Below are 19,700 nucleotides of genomic sequence, written 5' to 3'. Positions count from 1 at the left end.
TTGAATGCATCCTTCCACCATCACTACCACCACCACCCAAAACTACTAGAAGCATTTTTTACACATAAACCATAGCAGCAGGTTTAATCAAAGACTTCTTAGATATGGAAGTAACTTGATTATTCAATAAATCCAAACTCAAATTTGTATTTAAGTATTTAATTTTATTTGGTATACACCACTATGACCTTATTGTAATTGAAATCCAATACAGGATTTTTTTCTTTTTTAATTATTAGTCAACTCCACAAAGACAATAATACTGCTGTGGAAGACCAAAGGGGAAAAAATGATATATTTATTTACAATTCTCTATATTGTAAACATTTAATCTATATATTGTTACTTATAATGAGAGAGCTTTACATAGACAAGGAAATGATGCCCACATTTCTATTCATATTCAGCGATAGCATATTAAATAGATCAGATTTTGTTTTCCATTAGCATTATGCTTTCTTTAGATAATTATCTAAACTTTCAAAAGATCTAAATATATTCAAGTCCTATACAACTAAAACTACTAAAGCCAACATATTTGGCTTATAATTTCCTTTTTAGAATAATTTAAAGTGCTATAAGCAACCTGGCAATCAATACTTTCTATAAGAACAAAACTACCTTTAAACATTAATTTACAAGATAATATACAATGTTTATCTGGAATAGCTGAAATTTCAGCACAAGGTCACTGTCACATGTATAACAGCAGGATTTTTTTTTTTGCATACCATGAAGCTCTGAAATTAACTGATGAATGACCGCCACAATGGCATATTATTGGTTTCCTACAAAAGAGGAGAACTACTACTAGTATATTCTATCTTGTCTTTTTTTTTTTTTTTTGAGGTCACTTGACAGTAAGTTTGCATATTCAACAAGTCTACTGAGTTACAATATTGTCTACTATAATCATTGCCCTTTTCTAACAGCAAATGCTAATGGTAGTTAGTAACATATACCACTCAAAAAAACATTTTTTTTTCCTTTTGAACAGGAACCTATATTTTGGGAGTTGGTGTGCAACAAGGCTAAAACAACAGAACTATAAAACAGTATATATGACACAATATGTTGAAGAAATATGCATCTGTTTCATAGTTTTTGTACTTATGATAATGCCCTGCTAAGCTACAAATATGTAAATAGTATATTTTCTTGCTTGATATATTAAGTCCAGTAGAATCATCAAGTTCTCATTCTCCTTTGTATTTTATAACTTTATCAGATAATCCAACCATGAAAGCATATGCCCAAACCTGCAGATCATGTGCATTGTGGTCTATTACAACCAGAATTTTCTTCAAATTTCATTTTTATTAAAATGAAATTAAGAATACCTGCAAAATTAATAAAGAGAACGTTGTAGTGTGAATTAAAATTAGAACTCAGTGGTTTATGAAATATGCATTATTTTGGCATGTGTCTTTTCCTTCACAAGAATGACTAAGTTGAGCTTGTCCAAGTCACCGGTGCCAACCTCCAGATGCCTTACAGCATTATCTAGTCTTCATTCTCTCAATGCCCCAATTAGACTGCTCTAGTAAAACAATCAATATAGTTTTAAAAGTAATAAACCAAAAGAGGTTCAAAAAAAGAGCACCATTCTATTAGGAGACTGAGATAACATGGATTGTAGATGAGGTGGTCACTATGATTAAAATGCTGCCAAAATTCTAACAAAACCCAAGCTGTTACACTGCATGGACCCACACCATGGTCTAAACCTAAAAAACTCTGGGACAGAAACATGATTTTAAAAATAAAGTCCAAAATTATAGCTGTAAAAAATGGTGATACGATTAACTTTAAAGCACAAGTGACATGTTACATTGTATTGCTTCTTGAACTTTCCAAACAATGCTTGTCCATGTCAGGTTTGGGCCATTATCCTGCTAAGACAGAGAGCATTACATTTATTCAAAAGCCCAGATTTCAATGTCTTGAATAAAGAAATCTTCCTTCTTAGAAAGTGTATGATTCCCAAATGTTTTACAAGAATGGCTTCTTCCATGGTAGAGATCACCATCAAGCCAAAGGGCAAATTCTCCCCTGCAATATAAAAGAAAACAGTTTTAACAAAAATGTCTTAATACTTAGGTCCTAAGTTGTAAGGTAAGTATTGCAGAGGTTGTAAAATAATAATTTAAATGAGACATTTCAATATTCAAAACTCTAAAATCATTAATTTTTTCAAACCCTTTCCCACTCCTTTTCACACTGGTACAAAGGAATTTTGTTTTGTTCACATCCCATTACACAGATTAAGTACAAAATGAATCCTCTAAAATTAACTTCACATATAATTCTTTTGAGACAGGTGTCACTCCGTTATTCTTTTCCTGGTATTATGGGTTTCTCTTTGCTAAATGGTTTTAATATATTTGACATGAGTTATATATTTAATATATTTAACATGAAAACTCCCTCTCATCTAACATTAACATGTGTGGTTCAATCTCCAATTCACAACTGAGGAAACTTTAGACTTCAGTTTGCTCAAGGTCCCATATGTAATATCATGTTGAGACCAGAATCTAAATCAGGTCTAACTCCAAAGCCTGTATTTAGTCCATCACATCATGATTTAGATTTTGGGGCTCCTGTCTGGAATTCTGGAATATCAAGTCCTTGTAGCTCTAGGTTTCTGAGTCTGTACTCTCCTTCTCCAAAGACTGTAAATTTGTCTTAGTTTGTTATCAAATGACCCAGTGTTTAGTTTAGCTTGCTGCAATCATGTGGTATAATCAAAATCAAGTTCCAGCAGACATCTAATGACATTATGTATGTTATCTTCAAAGATTCAAGGCACCCTTAACAGCTTGAAATTATCAGCCATTTGCTTGTGAGGCCTTCCTGGAGAGCTAACTGAATCACATGTAAGATTACCATTTGGGATAGGGCTGAATGACTGCCTGCACCCCACCAATAAAAAAAGGTGTAACTGGAACATATAAACATATGCTGATTCCCACAACTAAAAATAACATGGTTTTTAATTATCGGGTTATGTCCTTCAGAGAAGGCTACAATAATCACGGTAATTTTTTAATCACTGAAATCATGTCTCCAAACACCTATCTATAGAGAAGTTGTAAGAGAATTTGTTAGAATCATTCAGGATATTGAATATTCTTGCAGGCTAACAAGATTCTGCAGCCTGAATGAATTATTATATATCCTCAGAGCTGGGGGAAACAATACTTTTATAAGTCTGGGAATTACTTAGCATACTTTATGTCTGGTCCTGAAGGACAGAGAGAAGTAACAAAAGAAGGAGTAAACGTTTGCTAATAAGCACTATTTGAAAGTCTAGGCTAGCAGGAAGTAGAGCCAATTACTTCCAAACACTGTAAAGACTGTATGAAGCTGGGATACCAGAATGAATAAATAAAAGTTCTCATAGTGCTTGCTATGCAAAAGAATCAAATCAAATTAATGACTAACAGATACTGTTAAAAACAAAGCAAATAAGAAAACAAATTCTGAAAATCTGGGGGGATGGTGTGTCACAATTTTTTTGTAGGAAAACAAATTTCTATTATTCTCTGAACTATCAATCCAAATAGTCTCCAGGGTAGAATAAAAAGGAAACAATTGATCTTTTTATACATTGGGAGAAACATACCATCATGATTTTTTAAAAAATTTGAGAAGGTCCAAGATGTTAGTGTATTTCACTTTCAAATACTAAAAGATGGGTTTTAATCAAAAGGGAATCAATAGCATTTTAAAATGAATAAACATTTTATCAATAGTTTCACATACTACACTTAAGCACCTTCTTGTAAATATACTGTTTTCTTAGTTATAGTATACAAATTAAGATTCTAATGTCAAAACTTTCCAAAAATAACTGACTTTATAAATAATACAGATGAATAATTTCTTTAAAAATCTCATGGTAAAATGTTCAAGAGACTTACCCTCCACCACCAAAAGCTAGTGAATCCATGTCTCCTTTGATAAAAAACATATTATCTCCTGTCCACTTGAAGACCTACAAAAATAAAAAGCTTTAAATACGTAGATGAAAATGGTCACTATACAGAGTTAGTTCTCCTAAACCCCAAGTACTTAACAAAGCCTAGATTGACAGTAAGAGAATAGTAACAGTAAGAACAAAAGACTGGGCAGAAGGGTCTGGTGTTTTGTGCTTCAGTATTTGTATGACTGAGTTTAAAAGCACACAACTTTCATTTCCAATTCCTCAAATCTTATTATCTCTTTATACATACTTCTCTTTTCTATGTATGCATCAAGAATTGGACGGTTAATGAAAAAAGTTGAAGCAGAAAATCAGTTAAAAAATTGTTACAGATGCCATTAACTTTTATTTTAACATTAAACATAAATGTACACTAATTTGATAATACTTTGATATAAGGCCAAGGTCTTTTCTTTGGATACAGATTTGCCTACCATCACTCTTAAATAAGCCCACCACATATGTTTATGATTTCCAGTTTCAATTTTTTTAAAGAGCAGTGAGAACATGAAAACACTTAAGAAGTCCAAGAGCAAAATTTCTAGATGTTCATATTCTTAAATATTTTTTACTAACCTTCCATGGGAGTTTTACCTAAACCTAATACAATAGCAAATTCTAGCACTGCACACCTCACCTTTATCAACTTTTTCCTAAGTATTCATTATAGTTTTCAATAAAATAAACTTTAACATTCACTTTTTCATAGTTATAGAATATCTAATTAATTACATAATCTGGTAGAAACAGCATAAAAAGATTTAAGTATAAGCACAACTGATGCTTAAAAAATCTGTAACAGGGGCACCTGGGTGGTTCAGTTGGTTCAGCCTCTGACTCCTGGTTTCGACTGAAGTCATGATCTCATGGGTGGCGAGATCCAGCCCCACATCAGGCTCCATGTTCAGTGGGGAGTCTGCTGCTCTGCCTCTCTCTCCTTCTGCCCCCACCCCCGCCCCACTCACTCTTTCTAAAATGAGTAAATAAATCTTTAAAAATAACTGTAACAATTATAAACTTCCAGTTAGCTGTAGGCATCAGTTATGTTTTATGAGGGAATGGAAAGCACTGGCTAATCTGGTAAGCCAACTTAAGCACAAGTTTGTTAAGAAATCTTCTAGTGTGTTATCTGCTCATTATAGAAACTATTCTGCTCATTATAGAAACTATTTCTAAAGACTACTTCTTTAACCTTTTTTTTCTTTTTTAAAGATTTGTTTATTTATTTATTTGACAGAGAGAGAGAGATAGCGAGAGCAGGAACACAAGCAGGGGGAGTGGAAGAGCGAGAAGCAGGCCTCCTGCCGAGCAGGGAGCCCGATGTGGGACTCGATCCCAGGACCCTGGGATGATGACCTGAGGCGAAGGCAGACGCTTAACGACTGAGCCACCCAGGCCCCCTAACCTTTTTTCAAGATCTCTTAAGTAAAGGTTTGACACACTGAATTTTAATGTACCCAAAATGCTGAGATTGCATGCAATGTTTTAAACAGTCAACATATTGACTAAAATTCATTGTACATCTTTACATTTTAGATCTTACTGGCACTGGAATGTATTCAATTTAAGTTAATCAAGCCGTAAGAAAAAGGTAATCAACTGATTTAAACCCAAATGATTTATTTTTTAAGTTTTCAATACTTACATCATGCAACTTAGTCACTGAAAATTTCTAAGAATTTCACAATGGCAATTCAGAACAGTAACGATGATGTATACTTCTTACTGAGACCATGATGTATGTCTAGCACTATGCCAAGTGTTGTATATATGATTCTCATTTAATTTTTAAACAGTCCTGTTATATTTATGGCTCCCATTCTATCCATAGGAAAGTTGAACCTCAAAATGGTCAAAAAGTGCTAAGTTACAGTTAGCAAAAGACAGAGATGAGAGACAAATGCAAGTGCATATGACTCCAAGGTGCATGTTCTTTTCATTATGCCATTTCTTTATAAACTGAATATTGGAATAACTGTCCTTACCTCAAACTCTGGACAGAATGTAAAAACAAAGGTCTCTCCAGTACCATAAAAGCCATCACTCACTTTAAATGGCTCAGATGCTAATGCACCAAAAACCTAAGGAGTAAAAAAAGGCATGTTCAATGACATGACTATTAATTTGCTTCATTAAGCATTACCTCATTATTTAGGTTTAAGTAAGATGCAAAAAAAACCAGAAATGTAATATAATTTTATCTCCTCCTACTTAAAAAGGGAAACACAATCAGCTGTTATAAAATCTGCATTATTGTGAAGTACAAGGCATATCAGTTTCTCAATGGGAAATTTTTCCTAGTTTTGAAATCTGAAAGGATGCTTATTATAACAATTAACAATCTTAAAAAGTGATTATCACATTTCAGGAGAACTTATATGCACAACGCATGTACAATAAGGATAACACGTTACAGTGGGATTACAGGATTTAGGAAAAGCAAAACCCTTCTGCATGGGTAAACATTCTACTAAAAAGGTATATGCTCTTTTTGTCTTCATTAGACAATAAATTCCATGAGGGAAGGTCTCTGGTCTGAATTGCTTGGACCTGTAATGCTATGCTCTTATACAGAACAAAATACACAACACAAATAACCTAAAAAAAGAATGAGTGAATAAGGAACTGGGACAAGTTATTTCAATGCTCTGGGTCTCAGTTTCCACATGATAAAATGGGAATGTAGAGTTTTATAGATGATTTCTATAGTCACTTTTATAATCTTAATTTTTGATAATCTACTGATAATCTACTTTGACAGTCTCAATTTTTAAAATAGATTTTCTTATTCAAAGGTATATGTCATATATACATATATATGTGTTTTATATAAATATAAATACACAGCTTAATGTGGAATTATCACAAAGCAAAGTCCCATTTAACCTTCATTTAGACCAAGAAACAGAACATCATCAGCACTTCAGAAGCTGTCCTTGTGCCTCCTCTGCATCACCACACCCACTTCCCCAAGGGAAGCTAAACAGCCTGAATGCCATAGATTTGTTTTGCCCATTTATAAACTTTCCTTAAATGCATTCATAAGATAGTTACTCCTTAGTGTCTGATTTTCTACTCAATATTACATTTGTGACACTTATCTATGCTGTGGCATGTAGTAAGCAGTTCCTTCATTTTCGTGCTGCAATTACCTTTTACTGGGTGTTTAACTTTGGGGAAGCTGATGAAATTCTTTTAGTCATAGTTTACTCTTCCTTAGAACAGTGATGATAAAAGTATCAATCTCATAGGGCTTTGATGATTAAATAAGACAATGCTTATCAATGATTAGTCAAATGTGTGGAAAAAGCACAATAAAAGTGTCAGTAGTAGTAGTGTTTTGTTTTTTAAATTAATATTGCTATTTCATCCTCTCATTACTCTCCAATCTGAACTAATTGACCTGAACTTAATGTTTCAGGAAAAAACCGTATTTTTCTTGCTTACCTATGGTTTTGTTCTTGGTAGCATCCTCACACAATTCTCTTTAACTTTCAAAACTTTAACCTATGCTTCAAGACTCTATCAATTTTCACCCTTTCCATGAACTTCATTCTTACCTGTCCAGATAGATATGAACACCCCTTCTGCTTTCTCTAGGTTCTCACTGCATTTGGCATATTTTGCTTGTTCCAGGAGATACTGGTATACTTAAATGTTCTTTTTTACCAGACTATAATCCCTTTAATGATTCATGCTCATATCTATCCTCTGTAGCACTCAAAAATGCCTTGTATATTAGAAGTACTCAATAAAATTATCAGTTAAACTTAATGAAAATAATTTTTATCAAAAAATATATTAAATGTTACTTTTACTGTAATCTCTTAAAGGGTAAGGTGTCCATGTAGTTATTTTTCATACCTGCCCATCACTGTCTTTAATCACCATCAGCACTGGGGTGTCTAAACCTGTCATTGTTCGATAAAGGGTCTTCAAGCTTGTGCCATGCTTCCCGGTGCCATAAACAAGAGTCCATGGATAGCCGATTGTTCTTGGTGGAAGATGCTTGGTAAGCTTGAAAAACAAAATGTTAACATTTTACTTGATAGCTTATTGTCAACGTGCAAGATAGTAATGTCAGCTGAAATATAATGGTATTTCATAAAATATAGGCTACAAAAATAACAGTAGAGATTATTCTCAAAGATACACAGATGCTTGAAGAATAACTGTACATTTCTCAGCATGAAATAGTCATTGTTCACCAGGAAAAGAAAGGAACATGCCAAACAAGACATGGATTAGAAGAGAGACAAGAAATAGGGATTACTTATTGTTTTCACCCTCTGTATTGAATTAACAAAAATACTGAATGGACTGTTAGCTTAATTATTAACAACTTCCCAAATAATGGGCCCTAGAAATCAAGCTTCAACATTTTATAGCTGTGTGACTTTGAACAAGACACTAAATTTCTTTATGCCTAAATTTTTCCACTCATAAAATACGCACAATAAGAGTATCCAACTCCTATAGGGGCTGTAAAAAACTACATGAGATAACCACATAAAACAAGTAGCTAGTACACAGTAAGAAATTAAAATTTTGGCTATTACAACATCTCATCTAAATTGCTATCGTTTATTTTAATGCCTGCTCCCAACATCACCTTTTACACTAGTTGCTATATTTTGTTTACTTTTATTCACAGGAAAGGAAGACTAATAGCAGTAACCCTGCTTCTTTAGTGTTGAAAACAACCGAAAAGAGGCTGTTTTACTCTTACGGGCACACACTCAGAAATGCACATATGTGGGTATGTTATACCTTTTCAATTTGATCTGGCAGTAAGAGTTCACTGGGATCACTGAGGTTTGGTCGAAAAGATTCAGACTCCAGGTCTGCTTTCAGTGGAGCAATCTGCTTTGAATTTAGGTCTTCTCTTGTAGTAATCTAAAGAAGTAAACAGCAGCAGCATGTTAATATAAAATTGCAACATGCATTAAACAATTTCTGCCTTTTGAGAGAAATAAAACTTTGTACCTTAAAAAAGTGGGCTAAAACTTTAATTTAGGATTTTAGAAGGCAAGGATGCTCCATCAAATAACAATAGTATATCCAATGTAGAAAAAGATTTTTTAACTATAAACAGACATTTTTCTCAACCACTATATGATGGAAAGATAATGATTAACACCCATATTTCTGTGTGAAAGGAAAAGTCACATGCAAACTTTAATTTTCCTGTTGAAGGGCAAAAGTGAGCCAGCTAGCTTGCTATTTGTCTGTGCTATTTAAAATATGTGGGGTTTTTTTCATGGTAAACATAAAATTTGCCAAAAATAATTAAGAAAACTTTCTGGGTGCCAAAATTTTAAAGAATGATCCAACAGAAAGTATAATTTTCATCAGTATGTGTGCATACATAGATTTATTTGCTTCACTGAAAAATTACCATTACTTAGAAAATGCCTTCCTTGATTTTATTTTCAAAACACTTTTTTTAATCGAGTTGGACCACACAATAGATTTAATTTTTTCATAACTATATTTTAAAAATTAGATAAATGTGATGCATTAAAAAAGAATATATGCTTTTGCATGATGGAAATGATCTCACTGATATTCTTAAAATGATAAAAATGTCAATTAACTCAAACTCGGATACAATCTATTCTGCTGATACTTTTCATATTTTATTAATAAATTATAAAGTACCATTAATTTTAATATATAAATGCAGTAACATTAGGAAATAAAAGATATAAAACATAACTATTATTGATGAAACTTTTAAGTTGGAAAACTCTACTGGAGCAGATAACTAAAATGCAGCAATGCACAGTGACTGATTCCATTAAGAATGAAATCTTGCTAAACTATTTTGTTCCTTTAACAGATGTCTTACCAAACCTAAATAGCATATATTTTCAACCAATACATGTTCTAGAACTGTACTGCTTTTTGATGAGAAGTTAAACTATATTAATTCTTTCACATCATCAGCATGTTTTACCCTTATTCTGATGATGTGAAAGGTTAAAAAAAAAATCCAAGGCAGCATGAGAAGCATTAAAAGAAAAGACAAAAATCAGTAGTTCTAGCACAGCCATGAAAGCATATCTTAGTAAGAAGAGGAAAACACACAATAATACACAAAACTGAAAAATGAGTTCAACTGTATCACTTTCTTGTTATTAAAAAAAAAAAAAATCACAAAGATTATTTCATGGAATTTTAAATCATTTTTCTAGTTCTGATGTCTAGGGTATACTATTCCGAAGTATTTCTAATCCAACCAGGAATACCTCAAAAACAAAAACAATTTATCTCATTAAAATATTTGATGTGAGGTTGATACAACTGAAATAACCTTAAAGAAGAGAAAATATTTAAGTCTTGCTACTCATTCAAAGGTTTTCAATTGCCTGACAGTACTTCATCTCTCAGATTCTATTTAGTAAAGATTTAACCTCAAACCCAAAACATTCTTCCAATTTTAAAATTAAGTGAACACTCCTCATTGCTCTAAGAAACACACAGTACTGAGAACAGTTCTACAGTGCCAGAAAATTCCTCTGAATATTTTTAAATGAAAAGATGACAGAAAAGATAATCCTAGAGCTCTTCAAGGCAAAACCATACTCTTTAATACAAAAAGGAATTTTCTGATGGGCTATTTTAGTGCTGCAGTCAAAACAAATCCTTTAAAAATGAGATTTGCCCTGACGAAAGACACTAAAAACAGGGAGTATTCAATCTCCGGAGGGGTTTAAACTACTGAATGGGGCACCTGGAGACGTCTGCAGAGTGTGCGTAGTTCTTCAGTATTTAGAGCATCGATCCTGCGGTGATACTCAGCCACTGATACTACCTGAATATGGAGACAGGAAGACAATAATTCCACTGACAGTTGAGAAAAAGAGCCAAAACAAAACAAAACAAAACAAAAAATGGAGAAATTTAAATGGAGAAAGAGAACTGTAATCAGGGTTTCTTTCCCCACTCCATGCTGAAAATCCAGGAGATACCGGTATCAAGCTACAGTGAAATACACATGAATGAGTTTAAAACCGCTACATCCAACTGGTTCACAATATAAGATTTATGAACTGCTTCATAAGACAGAATTTGATTGAATAAATAGAATTATAGTTGCTTATAAAGGAAACACTACAGAAAACAACATGCTTTGCTAACATCAAAGATAACATTGAAGACAACATCTAAAATCATAATGGTGGGCATTTTACAAAGAAAAGGTAGTTTCAACTCTCCCCTCCAAATCAGTTTAGCTCAAATGTTTATCCTAACGGAAATGCTGAAAGAATTTCTTCTAGGCAAAGGTGAGAAACATACCCATGCCATATGATCTGTATCAGAAAGAAAGGGAGGGAGCAAGAATAAGAAATGAAGTACATTAAAAAACCTAAGGTAGTAAGAAAAACTCTAGAAAGTAAAAATTAGATTTTCAAAAGTGTACCTAATCAACAGTACCTTCTCAGGCATGTCTACTTTAGTCTTTCTACATGACTTCAGTTTTTGTCTTTATATTATTTCTTTATGGTTGGTACTGCAACAGCTACCTGTGACTAAATCTTAATGACTTGCCTACATTCTGAATTCCTAAGAAAAATTCTTTACCTTCTATAATTGCCTAGACCAGTCTCGTGCATAATGCAGTTGAAAGCCATATATGAAGAGGAACATTATTATAAAAAATCCACAAAAACAGACGAGTTTCCTCAGGTTGATAACAACAGCTACAGCTTTCTCAGATCATGACCTAATTCCTAAAACAGAAACCATAATATAGTGAACTCTGGTTGTGTCATAAATATGTGCTGACTCTCCTGAGCTATTACAGATTGCTCTTGTGATCAATGCAGTTGAACCACTGGCTCGGAAGAGCTGACTTCTATCCTAGGTTTTAAAAAGCTCTTGTTTCAGCCAACTAAAATAATTAACCACCCATAAACATCAAGGTAACTGACAAGTTATATAAACCTGTTGAAAGCTATGAAAGACATGAGCATAGTAAAAAGGAAAAGAAACTGGACAGATTTCTGTTTTGTCATAATACTGACTTTTACAAATCAACAATGCATGCAATGTGATAGTTCACCCTACTTACAAAGAAACCTAAAATGGTTATCATCTCTAGAGCCCTAGAGGATCAGATGGATCCGAGTCTGGACCCTTCTTTTTTTCTCCATAAAACAATGGAAATAATAAGACCACATACAAAATACATTTTTTATGAAAAAAATGAGGAAATAAAATGCACATAATAAAGGATTGAGTATAGTGTCCAGCACATAGTAAATAATAGCTACTATTACTAACATTACTTTTGCTTAATCATTTTTCACCAATTACCCTAAGGACTAAAGGGTAATGTCTGAAGACCTTCCTTATTTATTTATTTATGGATATTAAAATATTTCATTTTTGAGAGCTCAACTATTTTGTATACTAGGACTCTTCTGAAATTAATTTTAAATTTCAGGATTAGATAAGAATCTTAAATCCTTTTCAATTAAGAACAAAAAAATTTTCAATAAAGATGAAAGAGAAATTAGATCTTAAAAATTAAAAAATCACAGCCTTGTTTTTCTATGACCAGCAAAAGAAATCTCCACAAAATATTAAATGGCCAGCTGTATTTTTCTTTCTTTTTCCCAGGGTATTCAATCTGATCAAGTCTCCTAGCCAGAGTTTTCAAATTATATGACATATTTACTCCTCTGCATTCCTTCTATCCTTCTGGTTAACACTAATTTTACACTTATTTGTATTAAAGCTCCTTCTTTTACCATATTAAACACATTTCTTTGCTAGAAGTAAAATTAAATTATGCTCACAAAAGGAATCACTTACAAGCTAACCATATCAGTATCACTGAGTAGGAGGTATCACTGAGGGAACCATGAACTGCCATCCTAAATATAAGCCTGTAACATTTGGTAAAGTCATAGTTTCTTTTTAATGTCACAAATCTACCTTTTCTCATTCATACTTTTTTTTGTAAAAAACTATTTTGGGACTTATAAACCCATTACTTCCTCAATCCTAATATTTACTCAGGCTGTGATAAATGAAGATACAAGAAACCGTCCAAAGAGTCTGTGAATTAATAAAGAAAAAGGGTGTGAAATCAAATGAGTACAGAAACATACATCATCTTCTCAAAATAAATGAATAAAGAGATACAGATTATTAGTATATATGATGGAACTGAATTAGTCTTAAATTAATTTTTATCCCTTTGGTAAATCATACTCCATGTACAGAATTTATTTACCCAAAAGGTTAAACCTAAGTAGAAAATGGACACATCTCTACAAAATGTCCTACACCATACTCCCAATTATTAAGGGTGCAGACTTTGAAGAAACTAGCCTCAATTAAAAGTATATTCACTGTCTTGCTAGAGTCATTTCTTGAGGAATAAAGTGGTTTGCATACACTGCCAAATCCCCGCTGTAGGAACTGAGTACTATGACCCACTCTACAGAATTAAGTGCTACTCTCCAGTCTTTCCAGTCTGACAAAGGACTCTCACACAGAGAAAGTGTTTCCCTAAGCATTTATTTTCACAGAATACAAATGTAGGGGCAGGATTAAATCTACCCATCTCTATTACAAAGGGACTAACAACAACAACCAGTACAGAACAAAAGCTAAAGCTAGAGAAAACATACAGTTCCTGTCAGTCCCATGAGTAAGAACATGTTCTTCTCCTAGACATAAAGACCAATGCTATGGTCTAATAGTCCTCCTTCCAGGATGTTCGGTATTTCCCCGAGATTACCCCACAAACAAAACAGAGCCTCCCTTCCCCCAACTTCCTGGCAAACTAACAAAAGTCTGGTAGATAGCTGTGAATGTGCCATTTTTATTCCTTACTTACTCCTTACTTGCGTTCCTTAGTAAAGGGAAATGGAGTAGAAAGACAAATATTACCTAATCAATGCCATTTATACTTACTTTGGTACCCAAAAATATGTTTAACAAGGAGGAAATCTAAGTTGTAGCAGCTAACAAAAAGGCATACAACATCATGCTTCACACCATATAACCTTCTGTTCTATACATACACAACGTCTTTATTACAAAATAAGACCTGGATTATGTTAAAACTTTGCTCCTTTTTGCCCTAAACTACTGCTTTCAAAATAACACTTCATGGGACTGTAATAAATAAGGTATAAAAGAAGCCATCAGAATCATAAATTTGCCCATAAAACAGAAATAGAGGGAAAAAAGAGATGTAATCCACAGCAAATTGAAAACAGAACATATTATCAAAATTTTGAATAAATCTATATTTAAAATTACTTCCTCTTAAATGTATTTGCAGGTGACTCAGATTTTCATGAGAAGGCAGATATAGTCACACTTCTTTTAGTCAGAAAGAAACCTGTTAGCCACTCAAAACCATTCAATTACACTATCTATATGTTGCTTCAGCTTTTTGGAACAGTAAATGTAAGAAGTGAATCTCAAAAAGGGAATAATCATATTTTCTCCATAGTATGTCAGGGGAAAAGAATACTCATTACGTAATCTTGAAATATATAAATCCACTATTACAGTTGGAGACTTCAAAGCTCCTCTATCAGTTATTTACAAGTCCAGCAGGCAGAAAATCAGTAAGAACAGAGTCAAACTGAAAAACACCTCAATTAACTGGATCTAATTGACACGTATAGACTATTCACCCAACAACAACAGAACATACATTCTTCTCAAACTCACATGGAACATTCATTAAGATAGACCACTTTCTGGTGCATAACACATACCTTAACAAATAGGTATCATAAAAAGTATGCTCTCAGACCACAATGGAATTAACTAGAAATTATAACAGAGAAATAGTGGGAAAATCCCCAAATACTTTTCAACAACACATTTCTAATTAATGCACAGTCAAAAAAGTCCTGGGAGAAATTTTAAATGTTTTGAACTAGATGAAAAAAAATTCCAAAGTACTGAAATTTTGGGATGCAGTGAAGACAGGAATTAGAGGAAAATTTATAGCATAGAATGCATATATAAGAAAAGGAAAGATCTAAAATCAATAATCTAAGCTTCCATCTTAGGAAACTAGAATAAGAACAAATTAAATCTGAAGTAGAAGAAAATAAATAAAAAAATTAGAGCAGAAATCAATGAGATTGAAAACAGAAATGCAATAGAGAAAAATCAATGAAACAAAAAGCCAGTTCTTTGAAAAGGTCAATAAATTGATAAACCTCTAGCAAAGCTAACTAAAAGAAGAGAAGGAAGAAATGAATTATATGAAGAAATGAAGAGGGGCCATCACTATTGATCTCATGGATATTAAAAGAACAAAGGAATATTATAAATGACTCAATACCCACAACTTTGATAACCTAGATGAAATGGATCAATTCCTTGAAAGAGACAAACCACCAAAACTTACACAAGAAAAAAAAATAGATCAACTGAGTAGGCCTAGACTGATTAAAGAAATTTAATTAATAATTACTAATCTTCCAAAACAGAAAGTATGAGGCACAGTTCTAGCCAACTAAAATGAATTAGTTACCAGGAAACATCAAGATACTCTATAAAAAGCTATGCAAACTTGTTGGAAGCTATGAAAGACATAAGAATTAAAAAAACAGATAAACCGGACAGATTTCCATTTGTGCCATTATTATTATACTGACTTTCTGCAAAGCAACAATGCATATACTATGGTAGCTGACTCTGTACTCTGTACTTACAAAGAAAGTTATGATCTCTAGCTCTGGAGCATCTGGAGTGAATCCAGATGGATTCACTGATAAATTCTATCAAATACTTAAGGAAGAAATTATGCTAATTCTCTACAGTTTCTTCTAGAAAATAGAGGCAGATGAAATATTTCCCAACTCATGAACTAAACATCTGGACACCTCACCAAAGAAGATATACAGATGGCAAAGAAGAATATGAAAAGATGCTCAATATCATACATCATCAGGGAAATACAAATTAAAATAATGGGATACCACTACATACCTATTTAGAATGGCTAAAATTGAAAGCACTGACAACATCAATGCTGGTGAGTTGTGGAGCAAAAGGAATTCTCATTTACTGTTGGTACAGTGAAAAATGGAACTGCTGCTTTGGAAAAGTCAGGTAGATGGCTACAAAACTAAACATAATCTTATAAAATCTGGCAATCATGCTCCTTGGTATTTAACCCAAATGATTTGAAAACTTATGTTCACACACAATCTGCATGTAAAACAGCTTTCTATTTTGTCAAAACTTAGAGTAACTAAGATATCCTTTAAGAGGAGAACGGATACATCCAGACAACAGAATATTAAGTCAGCACTAAAAATAAATGAGCAATCAAGCCATTGAAAGACAGTAAGAAACTTTACATGTATCTTACTAAGTGAAAGAAGCCATTCTGAAAAGTCTACATAATGTGTGATGGCAACTATATGATACTCTGGAAAAGGCAAAACCACAGAAACAAGAAAAAGATCAGTGGTTACTAGGTATTCAGGTAAAGAGGGATAAATAGAGGCAGCACAGGGAACTTACAGGGTAGTGAAACAATCCTGTATCATCCTGTAATGGTATGTCATTCCACAGAACATACTACAGAAAGACTAGACCTTAAGGTAAACTATGGACTTTGGGTGATGATAACGTATAATATTAGTTCATAAATTGTAACAAGTATACCATACCAATACAAGATATAAACAACAGGAGTACTGTGTGTGTGTTGGTGGGGGGAAGGGTATATGGGAACTCTGTTCTTTCCGTTCAATTTTTCTGTAAACCTAAAATTGCTTCAAAAATAAAATCTATTAATTAGAAAAAGGTAGGGGAAGGATAACACAATTTGCGGAGGTGGTTACCAATCTGGGGAAAACATGAAATGACACAGAGAAAGTACATACAGGCTGATACAACTGCTTTGGTAATGCTCTAGTTCTTAAGTTGGGTAGTGGGATCATAGATACTCATTTTATTATTATGTCTCCTAACTTGCATATTATTATGTCTCCTAAAAGCATATACAATAAATATGCTTTTCAACTACTAAGTCAAATGAAGAAAAAATATTCTACACTGAATATATACGCATATATCTTTTCAATTAGGTTGTTGACTAGAAAGCAGATGCTTTACATACAATAAGACGTATATAAATACTAGCTAATAAATTTCCTGTGAATAGGTACTACAGGTAGGCAACACTGTCTAGCAGAGAGAATACTGGGTTTGGGTACAGACCTCTGCCTTAATTTTAATTCTGTTTTACTAGTTTTGTGAACTTGAGCAACTGCTTTTAATGTCTCCATTTTATGTCTTTCAAACAGAAATAATATTTTAAGCACTTTATGAGGAATACATGATAATATATGTAAGACATGTATCAAAATAAACACTGACACATTAAATATACAAAATAAATGTTAATTCCCTTCCCCTGGTTATGTTGTGAAGATTTTGACAGAGAGTAAAGAATTGAAGGGCATAGACTAAAGCCAGAATGCCTGGATTCAAACCATGGCTCTGACCCTTTTTGGTTGTAGTATGACTGCCTTTGTTTCTTAAAATGGAGATGAGAGTAGCAATTTTCACAATGAGGATTAAATGATGGTAAGTAAGTGTTTAGAATAATACAGTGTTATCAATATACGGCATCAGAAGTAATTATTTTTCTCATTAACATGAATATTATCTTGAGCCAAGATCACTGGAAGATTTTTACATTTAAAGTAGCTCTTCTTATGGACTTATTCTTGCAGAGATGTAAATAAGTTATCATGGGATTTTTTTCTGTTTTCATACATGAAAACCTAAGTACAAAAAAAATCTGTCTTGTCACATATGAGGGCCTAAATATAAAAAAAAGTTGACTAAAATAATGAAATATGGATAGAGACAAAACAATGTTGCTATATTTAATGATTTGTGACTTTAATCTAATTAAGCCTAAATTCTTATTATAAAATAGGCTTATAACGTTCAAGCAAATTACAATTTATTGACAGATATTAAAAAGCCAGGATACAGTATATGGTTACAATAAATATATAAATAGTTTCAAATAAATAGTTAGAAATTAAAGTTTAGGTTGTTTGTCAGAATAAACTCTAAACTGGCCTTTTAAAAAAATAAAGACAGGAAAGTTAAGCATGCTTGATCAATATGCTTCTCACTGAAGCTAAATGGCAAAGGTTTAACTTCATTCCATATATTTTAGAGCATATTTTACCTATTAGTTATTAGTTAATGTCTCTGAGCCTTAAATTAACTCATCTGTAAAATGAAAATAATCTATATCTGGTTAACACACAGAGTTACTGTAAGGTGAAATATGATACTATATACATGAGCATTTAGAAAATTGTCCTGATTTACATAAATACATAGTCATATTAATACTAGCTATAAGACCCATATGAAGTCTCAGATACCATTCTAATCAGTTGAGTAAAGATATGACGAATTGTAAAAAGCTACAAAATATTTGTTATTCTATAAGAATCATTTTCTGTTTTTTTGTTTTAAAGCACAAGAATCCCTTTTCAGGCAAAATCTTATTAGGGAATCTCAATCCACAAAATAAGAATTGCTATCCCTTTAAGCCTTATTTTCTTAAGCTTTTTTCCTGCTGTACAGCTACCAGGGTATCCACTCTAAAGCAAGGAAAACAGCTAGAAAACCTGAACCTGAACTTGTCTACACATCAAAACACATCACACTGTACTGTCACATTTTTAAAACCTCTGAAATACACCCTGGTGAAGTAAAGAATGTGACAGTCAAGCTCTCTGTGCTCCGTGACAGCTTAGTTCAGTAACCACTTCATACCTGTTTCCTCATCTCTAAAATGGGGAGTAATGCTGATTCTGCAAGGTTACTATGAAGGCTGAATGTAATAATATATAAACTATATGTATGGGCAGAGCTGAAGACCAATGAGAACCTTTCGCTCCTACCTGACAAAAACCACATAATAGCCTCCTGTAAGGGTAAAAACAGGAAATGTTGAGTGTGGTAAGTTTGTGATGCACATTATGATGATCCATAAAATTCAAAACATGCACAATTTGTTTTGCCTGTATTTGTAACAGATTAAAGTCTTAGCAAACTAATTATAAACACTTATTTGAACTGCAAATCAAAAAATACATGAATGCTCCACTGTTCTTGGTTAAAAAAAAAAAAAAGCTGTGTTAACTGGCTATTCCGATAAATCTGGTCACAATTTTAACAAATTAAATCATTTCAGATGCCTACATCCCTCTGTGCTGATGTATCACATGAACAAAAACTTGAAATTATTCAACTTAAACATAAAAAGACATTAACAAAGTACACTCAAGCCCAATAAAAACACCAGCTGAAATAATTTTGGTATTTTTACATGCTTAACATTTATAGGTGGCAAGCTGCTTTGGGGGCATCTTCCAAAGTCATTCTTGGTTCTAAGTATTTATCTAGCTTTATTTAAATCACTCACAATTACAGTAAAAATAAAAATTAATATTCATAAGGAAAGTTATAATCCTGAATCACCACAGAAAGAACTGGCAATACATTTTCTAACAAATAATGCACACATATTTTTACTGAAAAATAACAGGATTCTCAAAATAGTAAGGTTGAGATTTTTCTTGACTAGACAAAGTATCTTTTAAAGTTTTGTATTAGGTAGCACTGCTGGAAATTTTTAGGATAGCTTAAAAAAGCCTTTTCTCAAGATTACTAAAAT

The 19,700-nt window shown here is 32.7% G+C and overlaps 1 protein-coding gene across 5 annotated transcripts in view; it reads right to left on the bottom strand.

Annotated features, from left to right (window-relative positions):
* Positions 1–143: 143 nt before the first annotated feature.
* OXR1 (oxidation resistance 1) overlaps positions 144–19,700 on the bottom strand; it is a 354,710-nt gene continuing 335,153 nt past the window's right edge. For 3 of the 5 annotated variants that reach the window (XM_081816397.1, XM_006731720.3, XM_006731724.3), the window contains 5 exons: positions 8,759–8,884; positions 7,853–8,005; positions 5,974–6,069; positions 3,927–4,000; positions 144–2,052 (listed from right to left, as the gene is read on the bottom strand). In XM_081816397.1, the coding sequence (XP_081672523.1) occupies positions 1,917–2,052; positions 3,927–4,000; positions 5,974–6,069; positions 7,853–8,005; positions 8,759–8,884 (585 nt within the window). In that variant the 3' untranslated portion in view covers positions 144–1,916. Of the gene's footprint in view, positions 2,053–3,926; positions 4,001–5,973; positions 6,070–7,852; positions 8,006–8,758; positions 8,885–10,724; positions 10,806–19,700 lie in introns of all 5 variants that reach the window. The other 2 variants (XM_081816396.1, XM_006731723.3) reach the window with 1 other exon arrangement.

This window comes from Leptonychotes weddellii, chromosome 4, assembly GCF_054177405.1.
Source record: "Leptonychotes weddellii isolate Sample4059 chromosome 4, ASM5417740v2, whole genome shotgun sequence".
Classification (NCBI taxonomy): domain Eukaryota; kingdom Metazoa; phylum Chordata; class Mammalia; order Carnivora; family Phocidae; genus Leptonychotes; species Leptonychotes weddellii.
Note: the sequence above shows the minus strand (reverse complement) of the source record. Positions and strands in the feature narration are given on the sequence as shown.